The 26,250-nt window shown below is 35.9% G+C and overlaps 1 protein-coding gene across 7 annotated transcripts in view; it reads left to right on the forward strand.

The window, feature by feature from the left end:
- The window catches only part of NIPBL (NIPBL cohesin loading factor), a 159,003-nt gene that overhangs the window by 87,359 nt on the left and 45,394 nt on the right, over window positions 1-26,250 (forward strand). For 4 of the 7 annotated variants that reach the window (XM_074571163.1, XM_074571162.1, XM_074571164.1 and 1 more), the window contains one exon: window positions 11,952-13,490. The exons of 2 other annotated variants lie outside the window; for them this stretch is intronic. In XM_074571163.1, the coding sequence (XP_074427264.1) occupies window positions 11,952-13,490 (1,539 nt within the window). Of the gene's footprint in view, window positions 1-9,274; window positions 9,414-11,951; window positions 13,491-26,250 lie in introns of those variants that run through there. One more of the 7 variants, XM_074571166.1, reaches the window with a different exon arrangement.

The raw sequence follows: 26,250 nt of genomic DNA on the forward strand, positions 1-26,250 counted from the left end.
AGCCTCTGAAATGTTTTATCTTCACTTCAGTAGCTGTACTGGTTGTCTTAACTGATTTCTTTGGATTGTTTTGTTGTTGTTTTGTTTTTTTCTGTTGCTAACTGGTTTGAAGGTCTTAGGCTTCAGAAATCTCAAAAGTAGATGCAAAGCCTACATGTAAATCGTGAAGATAAGTGATAGGTTATCATTAGTATTTTTCAGAAGCTTCCTCTGGACTGTGTTTAACTTTTGAGAAAAAAAAATCTTTATAGTACAACCAACAAAAATCTTGCGGAGTAGAAAACGGCGCGAATTCTGATTTTGGAATCTCATAGGTGAAAATAGTCAATTTTGGACAGACTTGCATGGACACAACTGAATTTACATACCATTTTGGTCTTTAACCAGCAGCAAGAGCCCAAATTTTCTCCCTATTCAAAGATTTCTTTTCTATTTTTAAAGCTGCTGTGATGGGAGTGGGGAGAGAGAGTTTATGTGCGTGTTTGTTTGTAAATGTGGTTGTTGCCATTACTAAAAGGTTTAACTTCTTAGATATTTCTTATTTGGTAACTAAATCAAGTGTTTTTAGGAAACATTGTTTGTGAATATATGGAAAAAATGTGTGCTCATCTCAAAATAGATCTCTACTGTCTTTAATTTTAATTTAATGAAATGGGGAATTTGTTACTTTGCTTAAATCTTTTCTACCAATTTTAAATTTCTCGATAGAGAGCTTGTGGTTTGTCTCCTAATACTTCAGAAGCTACTTTTGTATCCACACAGTTCAAGTAGGACTTCTAGTACATTTTAGCTGTGAAGCATTTGGAAGAATGCACTGAGTTTTTGATAGCGCACAGCAGCCTTCAAATTCTTAGAGCAAGACTAAAACAGACTTTCACTTTTGTTCTGGCTTTCAGGAAATGTTGAGCAATAGTTATAAAGTTTGTTTACCATAATTACAAAGCCATGGGCAGACTCTGATTTGTTTCTTTTGGGGAAAGGAGTGATCTCTCCCCTTCACCACTGCTCAGTAACCATCTTCCCAAATCAGGATTCCAGCCTTATGGTTCCCTTCTACCTGCATCCTCTGGCAAGTCTCAGTTCTTCCTGAGTTCCTGCAGTTGCTATGAATCAGGTTCAAGAGTTGCTGCCTTATATTGGGACAAATGATCACCATTTAGGCAATGGTGGTAAGTTGCCCCTATCTAGACAGCAGCTCTTTTCATTTTGGCTGCTGAGGTTTCAGCCATCAATGAATAGTAGTAGCACTTCAAGCAGTCCTGGGACAGATTTCCTGAAAAGCTGCTACCTTGGAGAAATGTGGTTCTTATTTTTTTGGTAATGCTTTTGCTGTTGCTTGTAAACTTATCCTATGTCTACATGTTGATACACTCTGGGATTGTTCTAGTTGTAGGTTTGGTGTGACTGCAGGAGGAAGCTTCCTCTATTGTTCCTGTAGGAATATGTCTGTGAGAAGTATATCCAATAACTCCTAAATATGTCATTCATTTTTGCAAAGCTGCTTGCTGTATTTATGCAAAAGCCTGGCATTTGTGCATTTTAGTACATATACTGTAACTTCAGGTCACATTATGTCAAGAAAATAGTGTGACTGTAGCAAGTACTTGGTCTAATTAGAACGGGAGGGTATAGTGCTAGCTGATGCCTAACCATAGCAAGTGTCCCTCTAGAGAACTTACTCAAGATGCTAGCACATGCTAAAATCTGCATGAAAGCATCTTTGCTGCTTTTGTAATCGAGACATGGGGATACATATTACAGTCACACAGCACTTTCTGTGTAGGCACATATTGCTGTCTTCCATAAATTACTTTGAATAGAATTGCACTCAAAAGTTTTGATAGAAGATTAGTGGTTTCTTCCCTTTTCTTTTAGTCATGAAATCTTTATACTACTGTGCTTCATCAAAGGTTTTCAGATTCTTTCTTTTTATCACTAAGGCTTTTGTTGCATGTGACATGTTCTTTCTGAGGCTTGGAACCAGTAGTGTGGTGGAACTGTTTATTCCAGAGGAGGGGCAGAGATTTTTTTGGGGGCATTCTTGCTAAAATTTCTACAACTGCTACACTTGCCTAGGGCAATGCTAGGAGATTTTTTTTTTTTTTTAATGCTGAATTCCTTTTATGATGTTTGGTATAGGTGGGAAATAGGGATTGGAGCCCTTTGGTAATTATAGTACTTTCTGTAATAAGTCATTAATTCCAACAAATTAATGTTAAAATATTTAACTTCCACCAAAGTGTCTCAAAGTGGAAAGCAGTCTCTGTTTCAGAGGTGGAACTAACACAGGGTTTTGCGGAAGTGTCGTCTTTGAAACGCAGTGTATCTTTCTGGAACCTGGTTGTCATGTTTTTTGCTTTCTGAAAAAGGAATTCTTAGTGCAAAAATCACTAACGCAAATCTGGCAGATTTGACCTAATGTATGTGAGATATGTGTAAGGCGTGATTTTGTAATACAGACCTTTTGCCTCATATCTGAGTGCTTTTCAAAGCTCTTTTTATGATTCTGTCCTTTTGGTCTATTTGAGTCTTGGATCAAGTGGATTATATGGTCTTTTCATGATGATAGAGAGGTGCAGAGATTGAAAAAGTTAGTTTCATCCTTGTCCTCTGTGTGTAAGGACAAGAGTCCATCTCCTCTTCCTACTTTTTCCATCAAGGACATCTCTCTGTAGTGATTAATTTTGCAATAATTAGTCCGTATCTGTTAATGAAAGGAATAGCTGGAGATTTTGGAGATTAAGGCACTTGGCATCAAAAGTTACATTCTAATACATCTATTATGTTTAATAACGTCAGATCAAAGAATTAAGTCCATGGAGCATGACGTACCTCAGATCTTCAGTTCTCATTGCCCACCTCGCAATGGCCTCTATACCCTCATCAGATACAAGTTGTAAATCAATACTAGATCATATCTTCCCTTTTGAAAGGATGTGTAGTATTATAGATAGATCCAGCTATTACTTAATAAGACTGAGATTAACTGAGTTGGAAAAATAGTGATTCAGAAGGCCTGATACAGAATGGGATTATCTTTTCCCACAACAATATTCTGAACATATTTTGTTCACTTAACTGAAGTTGTACTTTGTTCACATTCTGAAGTTGACTACTCCAAGAAAGTACAGGAAATCCTGCTGAGTTTTAGAGGATTGCGTCCCAGGAATTTCTGTTCTTCTCAGGAATCTTTTTTTCCTTGGTTGAGGAGGGAGGTTTTGAGGGAGAATTTTTATTTTGATAACCTCAGTTCTTTGCATTAACTTGTTCTTTGCCACTATTCAAATAGAAATGGGTTGTTTTTGTGCATAGTCAAGTAGTTCAAAGCTAGTCAGTCACTGTCGGTCTAAGCCTTTCCTTGAACATTACATTAAGCTCTTCTTGTTCTTCAAGATTTAGACCCGCTACCGAATTAACTTGCAGTTTCGGGGTTTATCCCTCAAGATCTTTCATGCTTTTCTAAAATCCCCAAATACTGTGAATCAGAAGTATTTAAGATACTAATGTTAAAAGGACCTCTGAGTCTTCTAGGAAGGGCAAAAGGGAAGATAACCTTGGAAATTACTTGAAAAAACAGAAAGTAATGCATCTTTTTTCAGAGACTCTTTGGGAAATTTTAATTCAAGCTCTTCTGTGCATAGCACTGTGTGTTCAATGTTAGATTTTAGGCTACTTCAAAGACCCTTTTATATAATGCAGTTGTCTTAACAGATTATGGAGTTGTACTTGTAAAAGGCACTGTTCTGTGGAGTTTATGAGAGGAGTAATGAAATCATTAATCACTAACTGTTTCATTGGGAGGCTAATTTTTTTTTTAATCTTAAAAGCATTAGAAGCATTTTTTAATGAGATAAACCTATTCGTATATCTGTTTTTTCCCCCCTATATATTTTACCTCTGAGGATCCATTTTACCCACTTCTTTGGAATCTTACTGTGGATTCTTTGAATTAGGAAGAAGTGAAGCTGTAATAACTTTATTTTCAATAATTGAATCAGTTAGGAGGCATTTGGATGCCTGCTGTGGGCCCTTCTTTTTTTAGTTCGTTCCAAGCCCATAGCAGCAGAGACACACATCCCAAGAGTGTGAATCTGCCGGAGCAAAACTCTCAAAACTACAGTTATAGGTAAGTAACCTTTTTCTCTTACCTTTTAAGTTTTGTCCAGCTACCCTCCCTTTCTCCCCATTACCCATCTCCCCCCAAAAGTTTCCCAAAGAAGAAACTAATAGAACACTATTGAGAATGAATAGTTTGTTTACGTCTAATTTTATGTAGCCAATTAATGAAACAACAGAATGTGTAGTTATAACCAATATATTTGCATTCATTTCCAAAAATATGTTATAGGGGTTTTATTTTCTTAAAAATGGAGCTACAGGTGTAGTCATTTGTATAGTAATCTTGCAGAAGATTACAGTCACTAGTACCAGAAGATGAAATGAGACAGTGTAAAATATAAATGATTGTGTGTCTATGTAGTAGGACAGCGTGAAAATTAGGTATCATGTATTTTGTATATACAAGCTTTCATTAGGTTTGCATTTCGTAGTGTGACATGATGGATGAAACTGGCACCTTATGTAGTTTTCCCAAGAAAAAGCAGCTTTGCAGCCTCCAGTTCCTATAGATTAGAGATTTTTGTGTGTGTGTGTGTGTGTGTGTGTTCAGATATGTTTTAAGAAAAGGGGAAGAAATTCCTCTTCTATCTAGAGAAATTGCAATGAAGTATTGCAATGTTTCCATCTATCTAGGAAAAAATACTTTCTTTTATATTTTTTATAAAGAATTAAAGAATTAAATACTGAGTGAAAAACTTTTTTTTTTACGTAGAGCATTTGTTATTTTTTTTTAAACAGCGTTCACTTTATTTTGGTGCTCATGTGTAACAGGTTGTGCTTTATATAGCTTTGTGCAGAAACCTGATCTTGTAGGCAGGTGTAGAAAATAACTAAAACCTAGCAGTTCCATAAGAAGTTGTTTGTTTTTTTTTTTTTAAATTTTTAATCTGTAGCGTAAACTAAGAATAGAAAATTAAATATAGCTTGCATGTAGCACGTGCCCTTGATTGAAACTATTAGATGGATGGGAGAATTTATAGTATTACTTACCCAGTAATAACTGTATTTTGGTCTGGGTCAGCCACTTCTCCACAATGGATTTAAATCTTGATAAGGAAATGGCATGTATAATTAATAAACCTTATAAGAGGTTAAGCCCAGCATTTCTATAGTTCAGAGTCACAAAGTTCACTCTGACATCAACCTAAGAAGACACAGACTTTTTTTCATTATCATGCAGTATAAATGTTACTGAAAGTATTTTTGAGTCCAAGGTGTGATGTCAGAATAAAGTCAACATCCGGAAGGGAGATTTGAAAGTCATTGCTTATTTCTGAAGTTTGCTGTTTATACAAATGAATTAAAAACTAATTGGATATGTTAATATGTAAGTGATACGTAAAATAAGTAGTTTTTGTTAAGTCTGCTGTTACTGTGTTGCATTTTTCTTACGTGCTGCATTATGTATTTCCAAGTAACTGCACTTCAGGTTTTGCTCAGATACTTTGACAATTGAGTTTACAAAACTATAATTCTTCACAAAGCAATCACATGGATAAACCCCAATATTTGTGTCAGAAAAATCTATCTCATAAATAAAAACTGTATTGTTTGTGAAAGCAACATTAAATTCAGGGAGGTTAAGTTATAGTTTCCAATCTCTAAACAAGTGTAGATGCTGGATTATACTTTTCTGTAGTTTAATTCTTATTTTCTAGTGTAATATTTCTTTTGTATTACTATAGTTGACAAGGAATAACAAGTTATCAGATATCCTTAAGTAGAAAAATTCATAAAATCATATTTCATTCTCCAGTTATGCTGATTATGTTATTGTTATGTTTAAGGGAACAAGCAAAACTTTACCAAAATGAAGATTCTGAAGTCTGCTACACCCTAAGGCATGTCAGAGATTCCTGTAGTCTTTTTATGTTTTGTCCTGAATGAGTTTGTACATCCTTCTGAGGGGCTTTCCTTTTTGCACAGTGACCAGAAGTTTGATAAAGTCTTTTAACGGATTGCTAAAAATTAGCAGCTGTTTCTGTTCAGATTCCCAGAAATCCCTTCCTCTGAACTGCAGCAGCTGGAAGACCTCTCTTCTCTACTTCAAAGACTTCGGAATTACTTTCTGTTCTAGGAGGCTTCCTATACCAGTTTCTATACTGGTATAGTATATACCGGTGTATATATACACATTATACTTTACTCCTATACTGTACTTTCTTAGTTTCTTCTGTAACGGAGCAAGCAGTGAGAATAAAATTTTTGACCTGTGTTTGATGACTCTCTCCTTCAAGGGGAGGAGCCAGTACTGTGGGAATCTCTTCTAGTGATGGGAAGAGTTCTCTTTGGTTGCTTAGTTCCTTGTTTATTGGAATATGGCTTTTGCGGGAGATCACGTGAGAGCTAACTCTCATGGTCAGTAATGCTGGCTGTTCATGAAGGAGTAGAAAGATAAGAATGTACCTCGCTCCATTGATAGGTCATCCATCAGTACCATTACAGTAATTTTAAACCTTCCTTGTACCCAGATGAGGTTGATTCATTTAGATTCTTGTGGTCTACAGAACACCGTTGCTTGTGGGGGACAGGGTGCTTGAACAACTTTGAAGAGATCCATGAAAAGTAACTAAGAAAACAGTTGTCAGTAAATGTAGGCTTGTTATTTAGACATACAGTTATGTGTTACCTGTTGAAAATTCCTGATCTCAACTGTTAGCTTAAGTAAGATAAGCTTGTAATTGGCCTCTGTCTGACTTGTCTCTGGTGTTAAAAATTGGAAGGTTTGACAGTAAGTAATAACTGCTTAGGACTGGTATGTTTTGTTTAAATTTATTCATTGGTGATTTAAATAATTCAAATAAGTGGTATTTCAAATGAGTGGAGTCATGGCCCAGTAATCTCTGAAGAATGTTAGAGCTTTAAAATATAAAACTCTCAATTGTTATGCTTTAGAAAAAGAAAGTTTGTACTGGAGTCATCAAAATGGTTCATCCAGAACTCAGCATTAGAGGATCAGTCATCTTTGTGTTTCTGAAGAGAAGTATGTTCACATTTAACCCTCTTGCGTATGAAATCTCCTGTTGAATCCCTCATGAGGTGTAAATGGGGAAGTGATAATTTATCTGTTGTGTCTTTGAGATCATTCAAGATCATTCAGAAATCTCTGGATTTTAGAGTCCACCAAACAGTATTAATAGAGTGTTACCATTCTGCTAAAACAAAGATTAGCATGGTTATTATTTAGACTTGTTACCTTTTCACAGATATTTACAAAAGGCCCATTTCAGTTTGGTAGGACAAACAGTTCTAGAAGTCTTTAGGCTATCATCCTACTATTTGTTGAAAGAGTTTAATCTGGAATTTAAGGCAATCATCAGGCTTGCAAGAAAGCATAACATCAGAGGCTTCCGTACTAATGGTGTTCTAGCCGCTGCTTTGGAAAGATTTCAGGTTAAATGGAAGAACGGAGATACTCCTTTAATACAGCTCCTCCCATCCAGCAACTGCCCCTAACTCTTTCTCGGCTTCCAAGTGTATCCATTTTCAGGATGGATATTCTTCGAATTGACTCGCAAGTTCAGCAGAAATGTATTTGAAGGTATCTGTGGTTATGCCAGTCCAGTGTTTTTTTTTTAATCAAAGCTTCCACAGGAATTAATTAATTTCTAAATCTGAAAGTACTGGTCGTTTTGACACACAGATATTTCCAAAGCTGAAGGCCACAACCTCCCTCCAGGAATACTGTTCATAAGAGGGGACAGGTGAGAGATAACCACTTGGAAATCCAGCTAATCTTTTTTTCCGTGTCAAACTTGTGGTTCCTATAATGTTTTGTTTCTTGCACCACAGTGACCCATTTAATTTGACAGAACATCTCTACCATGTTTTAGAACAAGGTAGCTTACAATCTTGCTTTGAGTGCCAAGGTACTGCCTTTTGGTGAGCATGTTGCAATGTAAAGACAACATCCATGTGGATTTGCCACGCCAAAAGGATGTATACATAAGAGAATAACTGGGATCAGACTGTGCTCTCAGCTGTCATATATTTGTTCAAGGAACTGAACAAACTGTAGATATATTTTGGATGTATCTACATTCCTGGCAGGGGTGGGGGAGGAGTGAATAATGTTTCTAAAAAGAAAAGAATCTGAAAACAACAAACTTGGATACCTGGTCTCTAATGTATTCAGAAAGCTGTTCTGTATCTTACTACGTTTTACTTTTATTATGAAAACTGTAGATCCTGATCACACTTTATTGATCTCAAGAGCTTGTAAGCCTTGAGAGCCTTGTGAGTTCAGAACTCTGGCAAGCTTTTAATCTAGGTCTGCAGGATTTGAAAGACAAACATAAGTCTGATATTTTGGCAAAGTCCTAGATCCTGATAATAAGAAGAAATGCTACAGTCTATGGAAGGAAGTGGATGAAGCTTGGTTCCTGATGCCTTGAAGGATACAAAGTATATTTGAATGGATATTGAAAAGTTCCTAAGTTCATTTGTTTGTCAAAACCCTAAGGGGTCTTGGGACTAATGCCGTAGTGAAGTGGATGTATGCAAGCTTGCATACATTTAATTGTAAAAAAGAAGATAGGAAGACATCTGTTTTCAGAGGGTAATTACTCTCTCCTCACCTCTCTGATTCTCTATTGATTATTCTCATATAGTTCAAAGTGAGTTCAAGATTTTGTAAAGCCCTTGAAGACCAATGGTGTATTTGAACTTACAGATTTCTGCGGCTGTCATGGCAACTTAAAAAGTTTTTGTGCTCATTCAGTGGAGTCTTTCCATTATGTTCGATGAAGATAGTGGTACTATGCACTCATCCTACCTTTTATGCCCTAGTACAACCTGCTATTTTCATGTACTTGGGCCAGCTTTTGTGTCCTAGATTGAGAAATCTCATAGAGGTAAAACATTAATGATCAAGTCTAGTTCCGAGGATCGCCATCAAGATGCACTGCAAATATGAAGAAATCTGTGAGTAATCTGTAACTCTGTCTGCAATCACCTTGCCATTTAGGAAGAGAAAACGTTGAAGGTGTCCCTTTCTTCTCAGATAAGATGTCAACAGGTTGTGGTTATAATAACTTAGTAAAACATCAATATTGAGTTATCAAGAGAAATGAAGAAGGTGCATCAGAAGAGCTCTGTAATTAGAGGGAATATGTATGCCAAGTTGTGATGTGATCATCTACTTACATGTTCTCAACTTTCAATGTGACGTTTTGGATGAAGAGCAGCAGCATTTTGAGCCCGGTCAGTTACAGAAGTTCAAGCGAGAAAATTGGTCCTACTTGAATTGTTTTGATTGTTTAATCTTGGAGCCTTCAGCATGAGGGCTCTGAAAGGTGAGTTTTGGTTGATCCAGCTACAGCTGTTTAATGCATTACAGCTCCTGGCCATCTGCCTTGCTCCTATAGTAGAGATAGCAGAGGGAAACATTTGCTTGGCTCTTAACTGACTTTTTCAACGTGGTAGGTTAGTTGAAAACATCTTCATTAGTGCCTTAAGGTGATGCATTGGACAATGAAATGCACTTGTGGAAATGTGAATGTGTATTCCCTTCTGCTACAGGTGATAACCTCAGTTAAAGTAATGGAGCAGATAACTGATAACAGTAATGTCTTAAAGGCTACTGTTAGATCCACCATCAGAGCTTTGCAGGACTTTTTTTAGTGTGGCTGACACTTCTGGGTTAAAATGAAAAAGCTGGCTGATGTTTTCCTAAGAACACAAGTTTTTCAATTTATGTTTCAAGAATTTTAATTGAGAAATAGGGCAAAGGTGTGCGTGGATGCATGTGTATTAACTTTTTTTTTCCTTGTGTTTTTTTTTGTTGTTTGTTTGGGTTTTTAAATCAAATTTGAAACCTGTTAGTCTGGAAGCTTCTGCTTCATGACCATTCCTAAGACCTGCCATGAGGCTCAGTGAGGTCAAAGCTCTCTTAGTCACAGGGAGAAAAAGGGAGTTTTTTGCCACTGCATGAAGGTTTTGAAAGAATATATATATTTTTTTTATCAGTAGTATAGGGAAATTAATCTATATAAGTTCTCATAAATCCAACAGTTGCTGTAGTAAAGAAAAAGCAAAAATCTCCATGCTAAAAAGCTGCACCTCTGATTCAGAAAATTTATTTTGTTTCACACACCTATCATAAAGTTGGCAGGCATTCCTACAGGTTTTTCTTGAATTTGAAAGGTTCCTTATTTACAATTGACCAGTTTCTGCATGGAGTTTATTGTGTCTGTCTTTACATCTTCCAGCCATTAAATGTTGTACATACTTTTGGAATTTTAGGAAGATAGAGATGTCTAAGTGTATTTGAGAATGAAAATGATGGGGAAAAAAGCTTCTTCTCATCACTGCAATTGACCATGTTACTGCTTGTTATTGTGTTCTAATACTAGTTTTGGAGATGATCTGTCACAGTTTTGATTCTTCTAATAAGAATCTTCTACAAATATAGAAGAAATTAGAATTCATATGTTATAATTCTGGTTTACAATTTGAGAGGGTGGTGTTTTGTTTTTTTTCCTTGGAGTTTATTTCCCTGTTCCTTGATTGCATCCTCCTTAACATTCATTCTCCTGCTCCCAAAGAGAGCTGGCTCATTGCATCTGGTGATAAGGCACCACAAACCTAGGCATGAAATGTTATTTTCATTATATTGCATTTGTGGTCTAGGTGTTTTGACAATAGATCTACAGCAGAATTTCCAACCTATGTTTAGTCATTCCCTAAACTTGAAGTCATATTCCCTGATTACAGAGAAAGTCATTGTTTTTTTTGACAAAATTGCACAATGATAATTGAGAAATGAGAATATAAGATTTAGTAGAGGTAGGGCTTTTGGTTGTCATGTCAGAAATTAATTTTATTTTAGAGTACCATGTTGGTAATATAAATAAGTTGTAGTTTAAATGAATAGAACATACTCTTTTGGATACTTCGATGTGCTTCTCATTTCTATGAATTCTACCAAATTGTAGGGTGTGTGGTTGGCTCACTTTATTTTTCTGTATTCTACTCTTAACAATTTTTTAATATAAACTGAAAGGTTTATTGCAGAGTCAAGCTCTTGACACAACATAAAATTATCACTGAACTTTTTATTTCATCCATGAAAAGCATTATGGCTGCAAAGGGAAAATACTCAAGCTTTTAAGTGTGTAGTGCCCCTTCCCCACCTAATATATACGTATTATGGTATAGACTCCAACTCTTGGTATACTGCTTTACTTCAAAGAGAAGCATGGAGTGTTGGAGTTATTTTAATAATTTTTGTTTATTTTTTTGTGTGTTCCCTGACGAAAATATGTGTGAAGTCCAACTGATGCATTGAACCAAGTAGGGAGAACTTCTCCCTTAATCATTGCAGATCCTTGCTTAGTTCATGTATAATGAAGCAGGCTGAATCTGCAGAAGAGAATGTTTTATAGGAGTATTCCTCAAAAAGTAGTTGTGGAGGTGCACCTTAACTTTGTCTTTGCAGATTTTTGCTTCCAGCATAACTGATTAGTTTGAGGGTTTTTTAAATGTTTTGTTTTGGGTTTTGTTTTTTTTTTTTGGTCTTCATGTGCTGCAGCTGCTTTATTAAATGGTTCTCTTGGGAATTACACAGGGACTTTGATTTCATATGTTTTGAGGGTGGGGTTTTTTAATGATTGACACATGTGGTAGACCTATGTTGAATGACAGTCTGAATACATTAAAAAGTATTAGCTAGAGAAGTTCCGTTCTTGCTTTTAAATTCAATGGATTTTGTTGTGTGTGCACATACGTGCTGAGGAGGACTAATTGGTGGGAGTGGAGGGGAATGGACATTCTTGCTTGGACATGTACCAATCTGTATATATAATGTTTGATTTTTCTCTTTTAACTTGCAGATAAGCCTCTGAAGAAGCGAAAACAAGAAAACAAACCACAGGAGGCTGGAGGTGCTACTGGAGGAAATAGAGCAGCTTCTCAGGAGACAGGTTCTGCAGGAAATGGGGCAAGGCCAGCGTTGATGGTTAGTATTGATCTGCAGCAAGCAGGAAGAGCGGACTCTCAGGCAACAGTAACTCAGGATTTGGACACTATCAAAAAACCTGAAGAAATTAAGCAGTATAACGACGGGTTTGTGTGTGTTCCCCAAGAAGATGCAGTTGGAGTTCTTAAATTTAAACCTGAAAACCATCCTGAGATTTTTAGGAAAAAGTCAGACTTCGAGGGTCAAAAGACGGATAGCCAACAAAATGAAAACAGACAAATGGAATTTCAGCAAAATGAGAGCAGACGGTTGGAAAGTAAACACATCGAGAACAAACAGTTAGAAGCTAAACATGAAAGCAAGCATGAAAGCAGGCAAATGGAAGTGAAACAAAATGAGAACAGACAGACAGAATCAAAACAAAACGAGAGCAGGCAAATGGAGATGAAACAAAATGAGGGGAAACAAAATAATGGCAAACAGGAAATAAGGCAGAGGCCTGAAACACCAAAACAGAAGAGTGAAGGCAGGCCCGAAACACCAAAACAGAAGAGTGAAGGCAGGCCCGAAACACCAAAATATAGACATGATAATAGGAGGGACTCCAGTAAACCATTGTCAGATAAGAGAATTGAAATATCTAGGCATAAACTAGATGTGAAATCTGATCCTTCAAGGATAAAACCTGAAAGTAGATCTGATCCAACAAAACAAAGGCCTGATGGGCGTTCAGTTTCTGATACACTGAGGCGTGACCATGATAGCCTTAAACAAAGATCTGAGGACAGGGGGGAGCCAGAGAGATACAGAGGAGATCCATCCAAGATTAGAAGGCCTGAATATTTGAGATCCTCAAACAAAAATGAACATGATTCTAAGCATGGTATTAAATCTGAAGGTTCAAAACCTGAGAAGTTTGACAGGAAATACAGGCATGAGTCTGGTGAATCAAGGGAAAGGTTTTCTTCCGGGGATCAGAAATCAAGACCTGACAGCCCTCGTATTAAACAGGAAGGTAAAGGAGATTCTAGTAAATCAAGACCTGATAAACCTGCTTTTAAATCACCCAACAGCAAGGATGAAAGAAGGACAGATGGTAATAAGAGTAAAGTAGATAGTAATAAAACACATGGTGACAATAAAGCAGAGTTTCCCAGTTATTTGTTGGGGGCAAGATCTGGCGCATTGAAACATTTTGTCATTCCAAAAATCAAGCGTGATAAAGATGGCAGTGTTACTCAGGAGCCAAGGAAAACTGAATTTAGAGGTGAACAGAAGGACAAAGTAGAGAAGATTGGGCTAGTTGAAGATCTAAATAAAGGAGCTAAGCCTGTAGTTGTCCTTCAAAAGCTTTCTTTGGATGATGTGCAGAAATTTATTAAGGATAGAGAAGATAAATCAAGGGGCTCTTGTTTTAAACCTAACAAGAACAAGTCATCCAAATCTAATAAAGGTAAGATTATTTTTTTTTTTTAATATTAATTCCATTATATCTTTTACACTCTTGTTCTTTTAGGTTTGCTACTTCTGTGGTTAAAAATTAAATGCAAGCATTTGCTAGTTAGTTTATATGCTTGCTTATATGGTGATTTTGGGGAACAAAATTAAAGTCATCTACAGGCTTGTCATTATGGGAAATCTTGCTACGACGTACTTCAAATGAGTTATTTACTCCAGTGCAAGTACCTGATGTGGGAATACTTAAGAGGTCTTAAACTAATGTAGCTGAAGTACAGCTTAACCTGGAAATTTATCCAGTGAAACATAACTGCTGTATGTATGATTTAAGCTGGTTTAAGTGTGTCTGTACAAGGGACTGATACTATTGTAATTAAATCAGTGTAGCTGGAGTGGTGGGAAATACTATGTATACAAGCCCTAAGATTCCTTTATATTTTCAATTGGAACTGAAATGTGGTTTTCCAAGGTATGTTTTGACATGATGCAATAAGAACGCAGTTACAAAGTCCCATCTGCCTCTCTTACACTATAAATATAACTGTGGTGGGGAGCCTCCACACTTGAGGCTGTGGAGCTTACAAAAAGGTTCTGTCTTTAGGAGATTTCAGACATCATTGTCCTAGGGTCCATTGTATGCAGCAAGGAACTGGTGAACAATCGGCTGGCATTTTTGAATAAGTAATATGGACAGGAAATAATTCAGAATATCATGAATTCGTGATTAAAATGCTTTCTTACATAGTTGATCTGATAAGAAATGACATAGGAATCATCTTTGTGAATGTATAACTGTGTTTAAGTGCACGTGTACAGAGGTGTTCTCTGTATAATAAATTTCTTGTGCTACGTCTGTTCTCTATCTACTAACCTGTTTGTATTAACACTTAAAGACTTAATAATTCAGAATATGTATTACTTATTTGTAAAATATTAGCCTCCATGTTAAATATTTTCTCTTTATTCTGGAAACATGAGCATTTCCCCTTTCCATTTTTTGAGGTTTAGAACAGGCAAAATTTCCATTTCTAGTAGTAGATATCTAGAGGTAGACATAAAATTATGACATCTTTGTTGTCAGTTTAGTCTAAAGATTTCAGATGAAACCTTTATGTTTGCAATAAAGAATGCTGAAAACTTTCTGATGGAACTCAGCTCTAGTCTCAGAAGGATAGTTTTTGACTTCACACAATTCTATGTGCAGAAAATCAGTAATTTTTAGAGACCTTAGAGCTACATATAGCGCATGTATGCTTTCTAAACTGTTTCTGAAGTACTTTTTTGTAGTCTGTGTTGTATGTGGTTACTTATATAGAATGTTTTTAGTAATGTGTAAAGGTTTTAATGACTCTTGTCTGATTGGCATGACTCCAGTAGCTGTGTCACATGAGCAATGCATTAATTTTAAGTTCAGGTTTATAACTTTTCTGCAGTGTTTTTGTGTACTTTTTGTTTTCTGAAGTCATATATTTCTTTCGTACTCTTAAATAACTTGGGACTTATTTTCCAGGGAAAGAAAGTGTTTGAATCTGATATCAGTCTTTTCGCTATTGTATTTAGAATAAGATTCTTACAACAATACTAGAAATATATTTCATGGAAAGAATAATGTTGTAACTATGTTTCTCTTACAAATCAAGTTTTGAGTGTTCATAAAGGCAGTTTTTGGAGAAAGTGTCTTTGAACTTCAGATTTTTCATGCATACTTTTATTTTTACTTTTGGATTTTTTTTTTTCCCCAACTTCCTGGTAACTTCCTATGTTATATTATGCTAAATAACTAGGTGAATTCCAATATTTGAAAAGGTTCATAATTTGTAAAGGTATCTCTTCAAAAGCCAAAGTCTATTTGTCAACAGCACACTGAAACAGAAAATATTCATGCCATTGCCACAATGTCCTCGCTTCACTTGAGAGAAATAGTGTTCATTGTTTCACTTTGTGCCATTTTTAGTTATAAACGTTTTAATACACTAGGAAATGTAATTTTCATAAACATTCTTTATTTAGTTCATCCTATATTTCTTAGTAGATTGTAGCAAATCTTTTCTAGTGTTGCCTTTTAGCATCGTTGTTCCACTTCTCACATCCCTCTTATTCCATGTAGCTTAGTGTATTTTGCTTTATCTTTCCTTATTTTACTTCCTTGTAATTCGTGTCCTTTGTTTTTGCTCTCTCATCCATCTCTCCCCCAAGAAAATGTCTTCTCCAGGCTTTGTCACGTACAACATCATTGCTGTGATTTATCTGAAATCCAGTTTAAAATCGGATTAGTTCAGCTAGTTCAAACACCATTTAGATACTCATTCAGCCTTGAGGGACCTAATGCCCACTCATTGTAAAACTCAGTAAAATTGACTTGTTTTAAGCTAAAATCAATGTTTTGCATACTGAAAGTCTATACAACTTTTTACATTGTTTCAGTAAATTTTAGAACCATACCTTTATTGTGCATGTGGATAAGCCTTGCATTGTACTGCAAAAAGACAAAGTAACATCTTAATCAAATTTTATAGACTGGTTTGAAATTTTGTTTTTATGTGAATGGGAGGAATAGCTGTAGTACGTGACGGTTAATATTGAATCATCCCAACAGTACCTTTTGGCATTTACAAGGAAGAAGCGACTTTTTCTCTCTCTCCTGATATTTGAGCATTTTTCTGAAAGATTCACTCTAGCTCAGAGGAAAGTTGTGGAAATATTTTTCATAATATTTTATTAAGGGAATCTTATGGTAAAAATTTTAGCCTGTTTTGTTAAGGTCAGAATGAATTGTAACACATTTTTCTTCTGGTTTTAACATCTGTGAATGCCTTTTATCCTGGTTTTGATGCAAATGTGTGTTGTTCGGGGATCCGTAAAACTTTTCGAGTTTGTGCCTGCAATGAGGAGGTCATGTTTGCTATCCTTTCTTTTCAGAGCTTCAGCGAATATCTCCTCTGCTGCTTCTTAGAGCTATACTGATCAGCTATGTTGGGATGGGAGTTGTTAACAGCTTCACAGTTACTGCATTCTGAACAAGACAAATTTTCTGTTGTTGAAGTATGAAACAGATATGAGTAATGAGAGAAACTGTAACTGTCTGTGTAAGGAGGTGTCTGAGTTGGTTTATAATATGTTTGAAGGATTGCCTTCCCAAAATAATCACCACATATGTAATGCAAGTTTTAGTTCTAGAACAAATGAGTGTGTGTTTTTTTAAGATTTGTGCAGAAACACTTTTTGGGTCTTCCAGTATCACCTTGAAAGACTTTTTTTGTTTAAAAAAAATAAAATCTGCTCTGAATGCTACTCCTTCATTGTGGAGATTGTTATAGGATTTCATTATCTGTACCATACCTAAGTTTAAACACAGGGTTTTGTTGCTCACTACATCTTTCTAAATATACTTACTGCATTCTGTGCTGCTGTGATCTGAAATCTGAGTGAAGATTTGCCATTTCTTCAAGGGTGCTCTTCATACATATTCGTACAGGATCAACTAAAAAATATACTGCTTAATCATCTTCATGTCATAGAGTTAAAACAATGCTTCTATGTTTTTCTGTATTCTCCTTGTGTGGTTTTGTTTGTGGGTTTCGTATTTTGGTTTTTTTTTTAATTACAGGTGACTTTTTCAGAGGCTGTAGTAATTTAATTTGGCATTTGTGTTTCAAGATGGTCCATCTTTGAGTTCTAGCACTGCTGGAAGTAGTTTCTCTTGTGAAGCAGAGTAATCAATTAGGTACCCACCTTCTAGATAGGAGTGACAATAAAGGGAGTATCCCAGGATGAAAAGCTGTGTCCACATTGTGTTGGCTCAGTGAGCCAACTTGCGATGCCTCTCACAGACTTCTAGTTAGCACAGCAGAGGTACTCATGACTACTTTCTGATACAGCTGAGAACTGTGGACAAAAAGGGAGTATCAGTTTTAAACATTTGTTTAAATCTTTTGCATATAAGACTTCTATAAGGACAAAATTGGCAAGCCTTTGAGAAAAACAGCTTATTTCCTAAATAACAATCTCTTGAGGATGAAATGGGCACATTGTTGTACTCAATGAAATCAGTGGTGCAAGCAGCTGTGCTCCAAGGAAATAACTGGAGTAAAACCATATTTCCTTTGGTGTGGAAAAGGCTGCCTTTCAGCTTGCTTACTATAGATTGTACTTTTGTAGAGATAACCATTGTTAAAGTCCATAAGCCCACAGATCTGAAATTTGAAATCACTGTCTTGGACTTCCTGATAGCAACTGCATTTGCATGTGGGAAGGCTTGAGTAATAACCCACTAAGCATCTTGCAAGTGCATGCATTGCCAGCTGGATCAAGCATGTCATAACTTTGTCTGAAGTTCTACAGAAAATTATCTCAGAGAAAAAAAGGATGCATTTCATGGTTTATAGCAAGGAGTTTGTAATGATTCTTCTCTGCTGAAGTCTTTAAAGCTTCTCTTAAACTCTAAATTTAACTGGAATTTTAGAAAAGAAACATCACTTTCATAAGAATTCTCCAGTGTTCCTGGTTTTCCTCTTTTCTGAGATATTAGTGACTACCTCTTTTCAACTTAACTAGTCTAGAAGAGGAGCTGGCTGTCTCTCATGGCATTAGAAGTTAATAAAGATATATTGGGTTTGCAGAGGATCCATTTTTATATATGCTTTGTCCATTTGGCCCTGATTAATTTTTTTTCTCCTTTCTCAATTGATCAGGTTCACAGTTTGAAAATATTCTAGGCATTGTTTAGTCAAAAAACAAAACCAAACTATATATAACCTGTTAAATCTAATAGTCTTGGAAGATTTCATTTCTCTAGCATGCTTTGCACCGGAGTGGATCGTTCCCACTTGCAGGAATTTTTTAGGTATGGTGTGCCTGTCCTATACCATAAAATATGTTGGGATTTGTATGGGCATTGTACATTCTCTCTGGGGCCTTCATTTTTGATGGTAGTTTTTCAGAAGTAGATGTTGGATAAACTGGTATGGGCAGACAGCAGGAATTCAGCCGTTGCACACTTTTCTGTGTTGATCTGTGTCACCCGTACAATAGGAGACATTTTCAGCACAGTGCTTTGCCTGGAGGCTGCTTTAGTTATTTCCTACTTTAGTCTTTGCCACTAAGGTAAATATTCTGATTCTTGCTCCCATAGTTGTTCTTAAGTTTTCTCTGGGTAGTAAGAGTGACCTTTGGGTGTTGCACATGTAGTTCGTCACAACAATAAACTTGACCAAACCCACTAGTTTAATTGTACTTTGTTTCATCTGCAATATGATGCTTTGTCTGTTTGCAGATTTAGGAGTACATTGTTTAATTAGTTCCTTTTTGAAAAATTACTTTGGCACATGTAAGTGATAGAAATTTATTACCTAATTTGTAAGAGCAATTCATTGAAAGTCTGAAACTGCCTTTTGTTTGTGGACGTGGATGCTCGATCAGGTTCCTCTTACTTCTGGGTGTAGCGAGGGCTATTTTGCATAAATAATTTTTGCAACAATGCATTGCAATATGTAAAAATGTGGGCCAGCAATTTGTCTGACATCAAGTACAATATGCAGTGCAGACCTGTTCATGTGTCTAAGTATCTAAATATGGATGTTATTTTTTGGCTTATGTGCAAGGATATTTGGTTTGAAATTTTTGGTTTGAATTTTCTTCTAAAGGAAGGGTAACGTTGGCAAAATACAAATAGGAGAAAGCTTCACATTTGCTTCTGGTAAATTAACGTTTCTGTTGCTCGACATTTTCAGCTGTTTTAGATGACTTTTTTTGTGTTAGAAAATTTAAACTGAGTACTTGAAATTTTGGAATTTATTTTTGTTCCATGGGAACATTACCAACAAACAGAAAAGAAAGGGATGAGACCCTTTTTTTTTGTTCAAATTACAGAACCATTCTCTGCATCACATAAAATTTCTTTAAATATACACACTGTTTAATTATCTTCTGAGCAGCTTTCCTGTAGTAGTTTATATTAAAAGCTAAAAAATCAGCAGTCTTTTGCTGTTGTTGCATTGGTAATTGAGTTACTTTGAAGAAGCAAAACGCAAAACAAGAGTATCTTCATGTAATATTTTCAATGATAAAGGCTGAGAATGTTTCCATGATAGTGAGGAAAAAGCAGATCTTCTTGATGTGCCTATAGTCACAGATCAGATGTAAATGATGGCATTTTGTTTTCCTTATTCTCTGCAAAAATATTGTCTGTATTTTATTGCTTATATATGGGTTTGTCTTTTATGAGAAGAAAAATTATGAGGTGCAATTTTATTTTATTTAATTAAGGTGATTTTTTTCCCAGGTGAGGCCCCATGGCTCAGTTTTTAAATAAATCAGAATACATGGCTGGGAAAATGCATCAGTCATAAATTTCAGATTCTAAACACTAATAGTGTGGTAAAATTACACGCTGTGTTTTGCAGCTGTACAAAACACCTTAACATTTTAATAAAATACATTGAGTTGTCTTAAGTTTCAATGTATATGTTCAAAAGCAATGACAGCAAAATCTAAAAGCGATCCCCTGACACTGATTCATAAAAGTGAGGGGGTTTGTGCAGCACTGCCTTTATTTCAATTGCCAGTCTTGCTCCATTTTACTTTGAGTACTGCTATATTTTTTGTGAGGTATCTTGCAAGACTAGACTGCTCTAGCCTCCTTTTTTTAATAAAGACAAAAAGCCAGTGAATAGCAATAAGGAATAAAAGAACTTGTGGCTGTAGTTTCCAAAGCAGTCAGATAGCTTGAAGAAATCCTTGATACTGATGTAAATGTGAGTTCTCTTGGCATCTTCAGAGAGTGCACGTTGGGTATATTCCCTGCTCTCTGCCTGGATCTTTTCAGGGTGCTCTTTGGAAATCTTGTCCCTCCATCAAAAAATGTGTCTTGCTTCTGCAAGTATTTTGTACTATTTATTGTAAACTCCTTTTTGAGTCTGTGCTGCATAACTGTGGACAATGATGACCTCTGCTGTATCATGGAATTATTCCATTGCCGTGTCCAAATTCTTCTCTGACCCACCAGCCTGGCTGGGTCCCATTTTTCAAGGGTAGAGTTAAGGACTGGAGTATAAACAGGGAGTCTGATCCTCTTATTTTGTTTAGCCCAAGGCTGAGAGCCTTCCCTTTATGCCTGTATTGGGGCAGATGAGGAAAAATCATTTTGAAAGATGTGTTTGAGCAGATTCTATGGAATGATATAGGACGTACTTCTTCCTAACACTAATTCTCTCCCTTCTGCCAAATAAATTGCAGCAGGGAGTCCTCTGGGCGCAGTCCCTTGGGTGGTAGTGAGAGCATCTCAGTCTCCCACCCTCTTTCTTGTGTGCATGTGTGAGCTGAGCTCAGGAGTTACCCACCATCCTTCACGGATGTAGTCAAAAGGGGCTCATGGAGGGTTATATCCTGTTTATAGGATGTAGCCGTGTATCCTCTCATAAATTTTAAGGCAGAGAATTGGAGAGGGAAGATTAAAGCTGCAGGAGTAAATGCACTACTTCTCAGATTTTTTTCACCAGTTTTCAATTTGATAGTGTGTTTTTCAGCTGATGATACAGTATAGAGATAAAAGTAGAACTTCTGTCTTATGAGCAGTTGTACCTTTCTCATACCTTTAATTACCCTTTGAGAAAAGGGTTGCAATTTCCTTGTGTTTCCCCTTCTGTTCTTGAAAGTCTCTGGGGTACAGAATTATTTGGAGGAGTGTGAAGCTGGTGGGCAAGGAACGCTGATCACCAAGGAGTCGGTGCGCCATATGAAGAACGTACTGGAGCATTTTAAGGGAGATCTTGGTGGAAAGGGTGTCATTAAATTTGCACACTGAGAGAGAGACAGAAATTTTCAGCTTTAAGCAGTGTTCATCAATCACAAGTAGTCATGTGGCCCTTTGCACTCTAGTGCCTGAGTGTTATACTGTAACAGTACTTAACTATTTTCAAAGGGTGTTTATTTTCCAAACATCTTTATAAAGCAGAGAACTACTTTTATCCCCTCTTTTTTCTTTTAGTTCTTTATCTAAAATAGAACCTTATCTGCGTGAGTGGTTTTAGTAGAATTTAGCTGTGAGTTGGTGCTGTTGTAGTTACAATGACATGGCTATCCAACAAGAAGGTGGCATTCTTGTTATGGAGTAAGAGTGTATTTTATTTGATTTAGCACAGAGTTTGAAGGTTGTTAGAGCTAATCCAGAAAAAAAACTGCTTTCCTTCCTGCAGATATGTCTGGCATAGGAGGTTTTATCAGTGTAGTTATAGCAGCGACAGAAAATTACTTGAGAAAGTTAGGCAGCAAACTGGTCGTACATAAGGGAGGAACATCCTCTATCAAACGCTCAGAGAGGACATGTAAGGAAGCTGAGCTTGACCTCGGTGGAATAACAGCAAAATAGGAGTCCAGTAGCAGGTAGTGTCTTCTGTGGCAAAAAAGGACTAAGAGGAAGGCAAAACTGAGCAGCATTTTTATTTTTTAATATAAAAATAAAGATGTGTGGTAATTCATTAGTGTAGAAGTTCAAGAATTTGGAAACTAGTTAAACTTAAATTTCAAAATTCTGAGAAATGAAAAGTTAAGATTCATATCCTCACCCCAAACGAGTGTCACTGTTCCCTCTTAGAGCCTTGTGTGTTCTTTTATATAATGTCTTGATAGTTTGAAAAAGATGCATTTTAAAATACAAGATAGAGAGATTACAAATACGAAATTGCATTATCTGCAGTTTTGCTTATAACTAACTATTAGCACACAGAAATGGAAAAGATAATATTTATGGGAGGGTAATTGTGCAAAAGACTTCATTAACATAAACCTCAGTTTTGAAATGAACTTCAGGGGCAGTTTTTCTTCAAGCACTTGTTCATTTGCCATAATAGATGCATGTGCAAACAGACCATTTTGGTGTTACAAGTATTTTAAAAGTAACCATATAAGCAAACTGGTACAGACTGTTTCCACTCTATTAACTGTATCTTATAGTTATGGAAGTAGTAATTTGGAGTTTAAGTTTCAAAATGTATTCAAATTTTGATGGCTTGTTAGTTCATAGGAAATTGCACCAAAATGTAAACTTATACATCTGTTTTCCATAGTTTGGAAAGCAAAGATAAGTTATTACTGAGAAGATAACAGAGTTTTAGTGTTGGTTTTGATTTTATGTCAGGAACAGCCTCGCTGATCCTGGAAAGCTGACCTAAGCATCAGCAAGCATCATCCCTTTTTCCATAGCTGCTCGTTTGAAGTTGTTGTATCAGGTGAAACTAATATGAACACCCTAATAGTTGTGTCAAAAAATAATTGTGCTGTCTATATTGTAATGGATCCAGTAAAAGTCTATGATGATGTTACTTTTTTTTAAAACATTCAGCCTCTCTTGAAGGCATTCATCTGCCTGGATCAGGGAGATCTATTTTTCTTGCAAATTCAAGGCAAAGTGATTTTGGATCCTTCTGAAGTTTAAATATGCATAAATATTAGCTAAAGTTAAAGGCTGTTCTACAAACTTGGAACTACCTATCAAGTTATGAACAAAAAGTGATGCTGAATTTTGACTCAGATCTGTGCTTTTCCATTCTTTTTTTAAGCCATACATGAAGAAAGTAAGTACTAGATATTTTTAGAAATCTTATCTACTGTACATAGCAAAACCCTTTGAAAAGCTCCCAGATTAAAATAGAATATGGGAGGAGGCTTACAGACTAATTAATTTTTATCTAAGATTCTCTGGCTGATCTTTAACTGTATTATGTTTTGTCAAGAATTGCTTGGTGAGAAAACAAGTATCTTGATGGTCAGTGGATATTCAGTAACAGCTGAAGGTTCTTGATGAATACCTTCTCTAAGAAAACTTTGATAATAGCAATCAAACAAAACCAAGACTTGTTCTTCCTCCAGCAAGCAACTAGTATGTAAGTCATGGACAGCATTGCATATGTTTGGAGAAGCACTGAAGAATTGGCTGTTTATGTATGCAGTTCTTTGAGATTAATTGTTCTTAAAGCTATTCTGTGACTTGCCCTTCAGTTTCATTAATATGGCATTTGTTAATATGCTGCTCTTTACAGTGAGACAAAGATTTTGTTATGATGGTACGTTTTTGGTTGTTTCGTTTCCTTTAATAGCTGTAGCAGCTTTAAGAATATGTGTAAGTGATGTCTGAAGAACACTGTTGCCTGTAGCCCATTTGGGGCATATTGTGTACTCTGATCACAGACGTTGCAAAAATTGAGTTATTCCGTTGATAAGGACAGTTCTTCAGAAAGCTAATTTAATGTGGCATTGTTATTAAATTGTGGAATAATTTTTAGTAAAGTTACTTTCTCCTTTGCTATTTAAAAAGCCATGCAAATTACAGGCAAATGTAAATGATTAAAGTGGAAACACCAAAGTAGGTACCGGTCTTAGCAAACTTATAAGAGAAATTGAAAAACTCAAGGTAATCATATATGGTTTTGTAGATACTTTCAAACGTGTTTGTGTTGTATATTCTTTTAATTGTTTTTGAAAAGTATCCCATAAACTGAAAAGGCATTAGCATGGGTTTTATAACCTAATGTTTGTTGCCATGTGACTGGATTCTTAAGATAAACCGGATTCTCTTAAGTATTTCTTTACTACCCTGAACAAATAAACAGTAGCTTCATTACAAAACACAAGAGGTATAAAAGAAGAAACTTAGTAAGATGTTTCTAGTGAAGATTGGGTTGCCCTGACTCAACGTAAGTAATACAGTAAAATAAATACTAACAAGCTCTTGACTGGAGTCCCACAGAGTATAATAACCCTGGCTTTCTTCAGAAAGGATGGGGAGTCCTTTTCCATGTCAGAATTCTTCATACATGTGCAGTCATGCTTAACTCCTTTGTACTGCATGAGTAAAACTTTTTAGATTTGGTCATTTACAATCCTCAGCAGCTAAGGAAACTGTGTGTGTGGCAGACTTGCTCCAGGGAATGTTGTGATAGAAACAAAAACTTTAAAGCAAGCTTACAGAGAACTTTACAATAATTTTATTTGTTCTCTTTTCTGCTCTTCCCTACTTGACTAAAGAAAGCTTTGCATATTCCCTAATAAAAAAAAAAAGTGTAAACTTACACTGTCATCTGAAATATCTGTAATGGGAGAGAGTGCAACTCAAGCATTGGTTGAATTTAGCGCTGGAGAACATATTAAACTAGGAACTTTTTAGAAGGGAATAAGGTTATTTTTCCAAATATTTAAAAGTAGTTGCATTTTTATTTTTTATTGATGTCCAATTAATACTGTGGTAATTGATTTATTTTTAAAGATTGAATAGTGTTCTACCCAAGGAACAAAATTAAGGATAGATATTCCTTGGTTTTGTTCCTTGATAGATATATAGAAAGCAAGAATAGATATTCCAGGGAGGTAGGTGAGTAGTAGCCGGTGATTTTTGTTTCTTGTCTGGGGATTTAATCCAACATTTGTTCCTTTACCTGTAGCTGATTTTCGCAATGTCTTTGTTTGGCCAGATTTACTGTAGGCTTTAAGTTATGTGTGTAGTCCTGCTGATTTTAATGAAATTACCAACAGTGCATAAAATATGTGTTAGAATATGTGTTAGAAAACCAGGATCTGAGGCCCTCTAGCGATGTCACCAGTGGAAATTGTCTTAAAACTTCTGTGGATCAGTTTTCCTGTAGTCTGGGGCTGGATGTAAGCTAAGTCTCTTCAGGCACTGGATAGGCATACAAGAAGAAATGAAGTATTATTGTGGGGATGCTAACGCTCAGGTGCATGTACAGGCAGCATCCAGATTAGACCTGGCTGTGATCCAGTCAGCAGTTGGTACACACAGAAGAACTGATCTGTCCGTGCTGGCACAATTCTGCCTGTCTTCAATCAAGTGTCCAGCCTGCAAAGAATAATCATGTCACAGCAACACAGTCAGACACACTGTAAAATGTTTTCTGGCGTTTTTGAAAGCAGTATTGAGAATTCAGGTAAACTTGGCAGGTGGAGATTATCTAAGGATGGCAACTTAACACAAATAAAGAAGAATGACCACAGCATGAGGGAGGCACAGACAACTTTTGCTGTCTGTTTTACTTTAAAGATATTTCCCTACCCTGATTTGAGCCCCCTAATATTTTAAATTAAATCTTTTTTAAAAATGCACTTAAATGAAATGACATGCTGAACATACTTGAGAATTATAGAAAAATAATTTTCTAATCATTAGTTTCATTACTTGTAAGCAATTCTTATGGATGTAGATATATGTGAAACCAGTAATATATGAGACTTTTTAAAAATTTTGTTGTTGGAAACTATTTTCTCATAGTAAGGGTCTTCTAATTTCAGTTAAAGATGTTTAAAGAGGGAAAGAAAAAAAAAAAGGACTTGGATTAGAAAATATGATATTAGTGTAAAAATGGACATAAATTTTAGAAAGTTATGTTAGTGCTATAGTGAATGCAGATAAAAAGTGAATTTTCATCTAGACGATGATTTTTTGGAGGAGAAAGAGAGTGCGAGAGAGAGAGTGTGTGTGTGTGTGTGTGTTTAGCAGGTGGTTTCTTCTCTAAATAATATAGTATGCTTTGGGAAGGGAAGACAGGTGCTTGTGACAAAGCTATTTGTTCTGTTGTTGGAAAAAGGTTAGCAGTTTAGTTCGATAATCTTCAAATCCATGCAATAGGTTCTTTGATAAGTAAAGGTAAGACATCAAATAAACAAAACCCCATTAAATACATTTGAATTAATTTGGTTTCCTTGTGCCAGTTGTAATAATTTTGACTGGAAATCTCCTTCATATGGATCTA

Source organism: Larus michahellis, chromosome Z (assembly GCF_964199755.1).
Source record: "Larus michahellis chromosome Z, bLarMic1.1, whole genome shotgun sequence".
Classification (NCBI taxonomy): Eukaryota; Metazoa; Chordata; class Aves; order Charadriiformes; family Laridae; genus Larus; species Larus michahellis.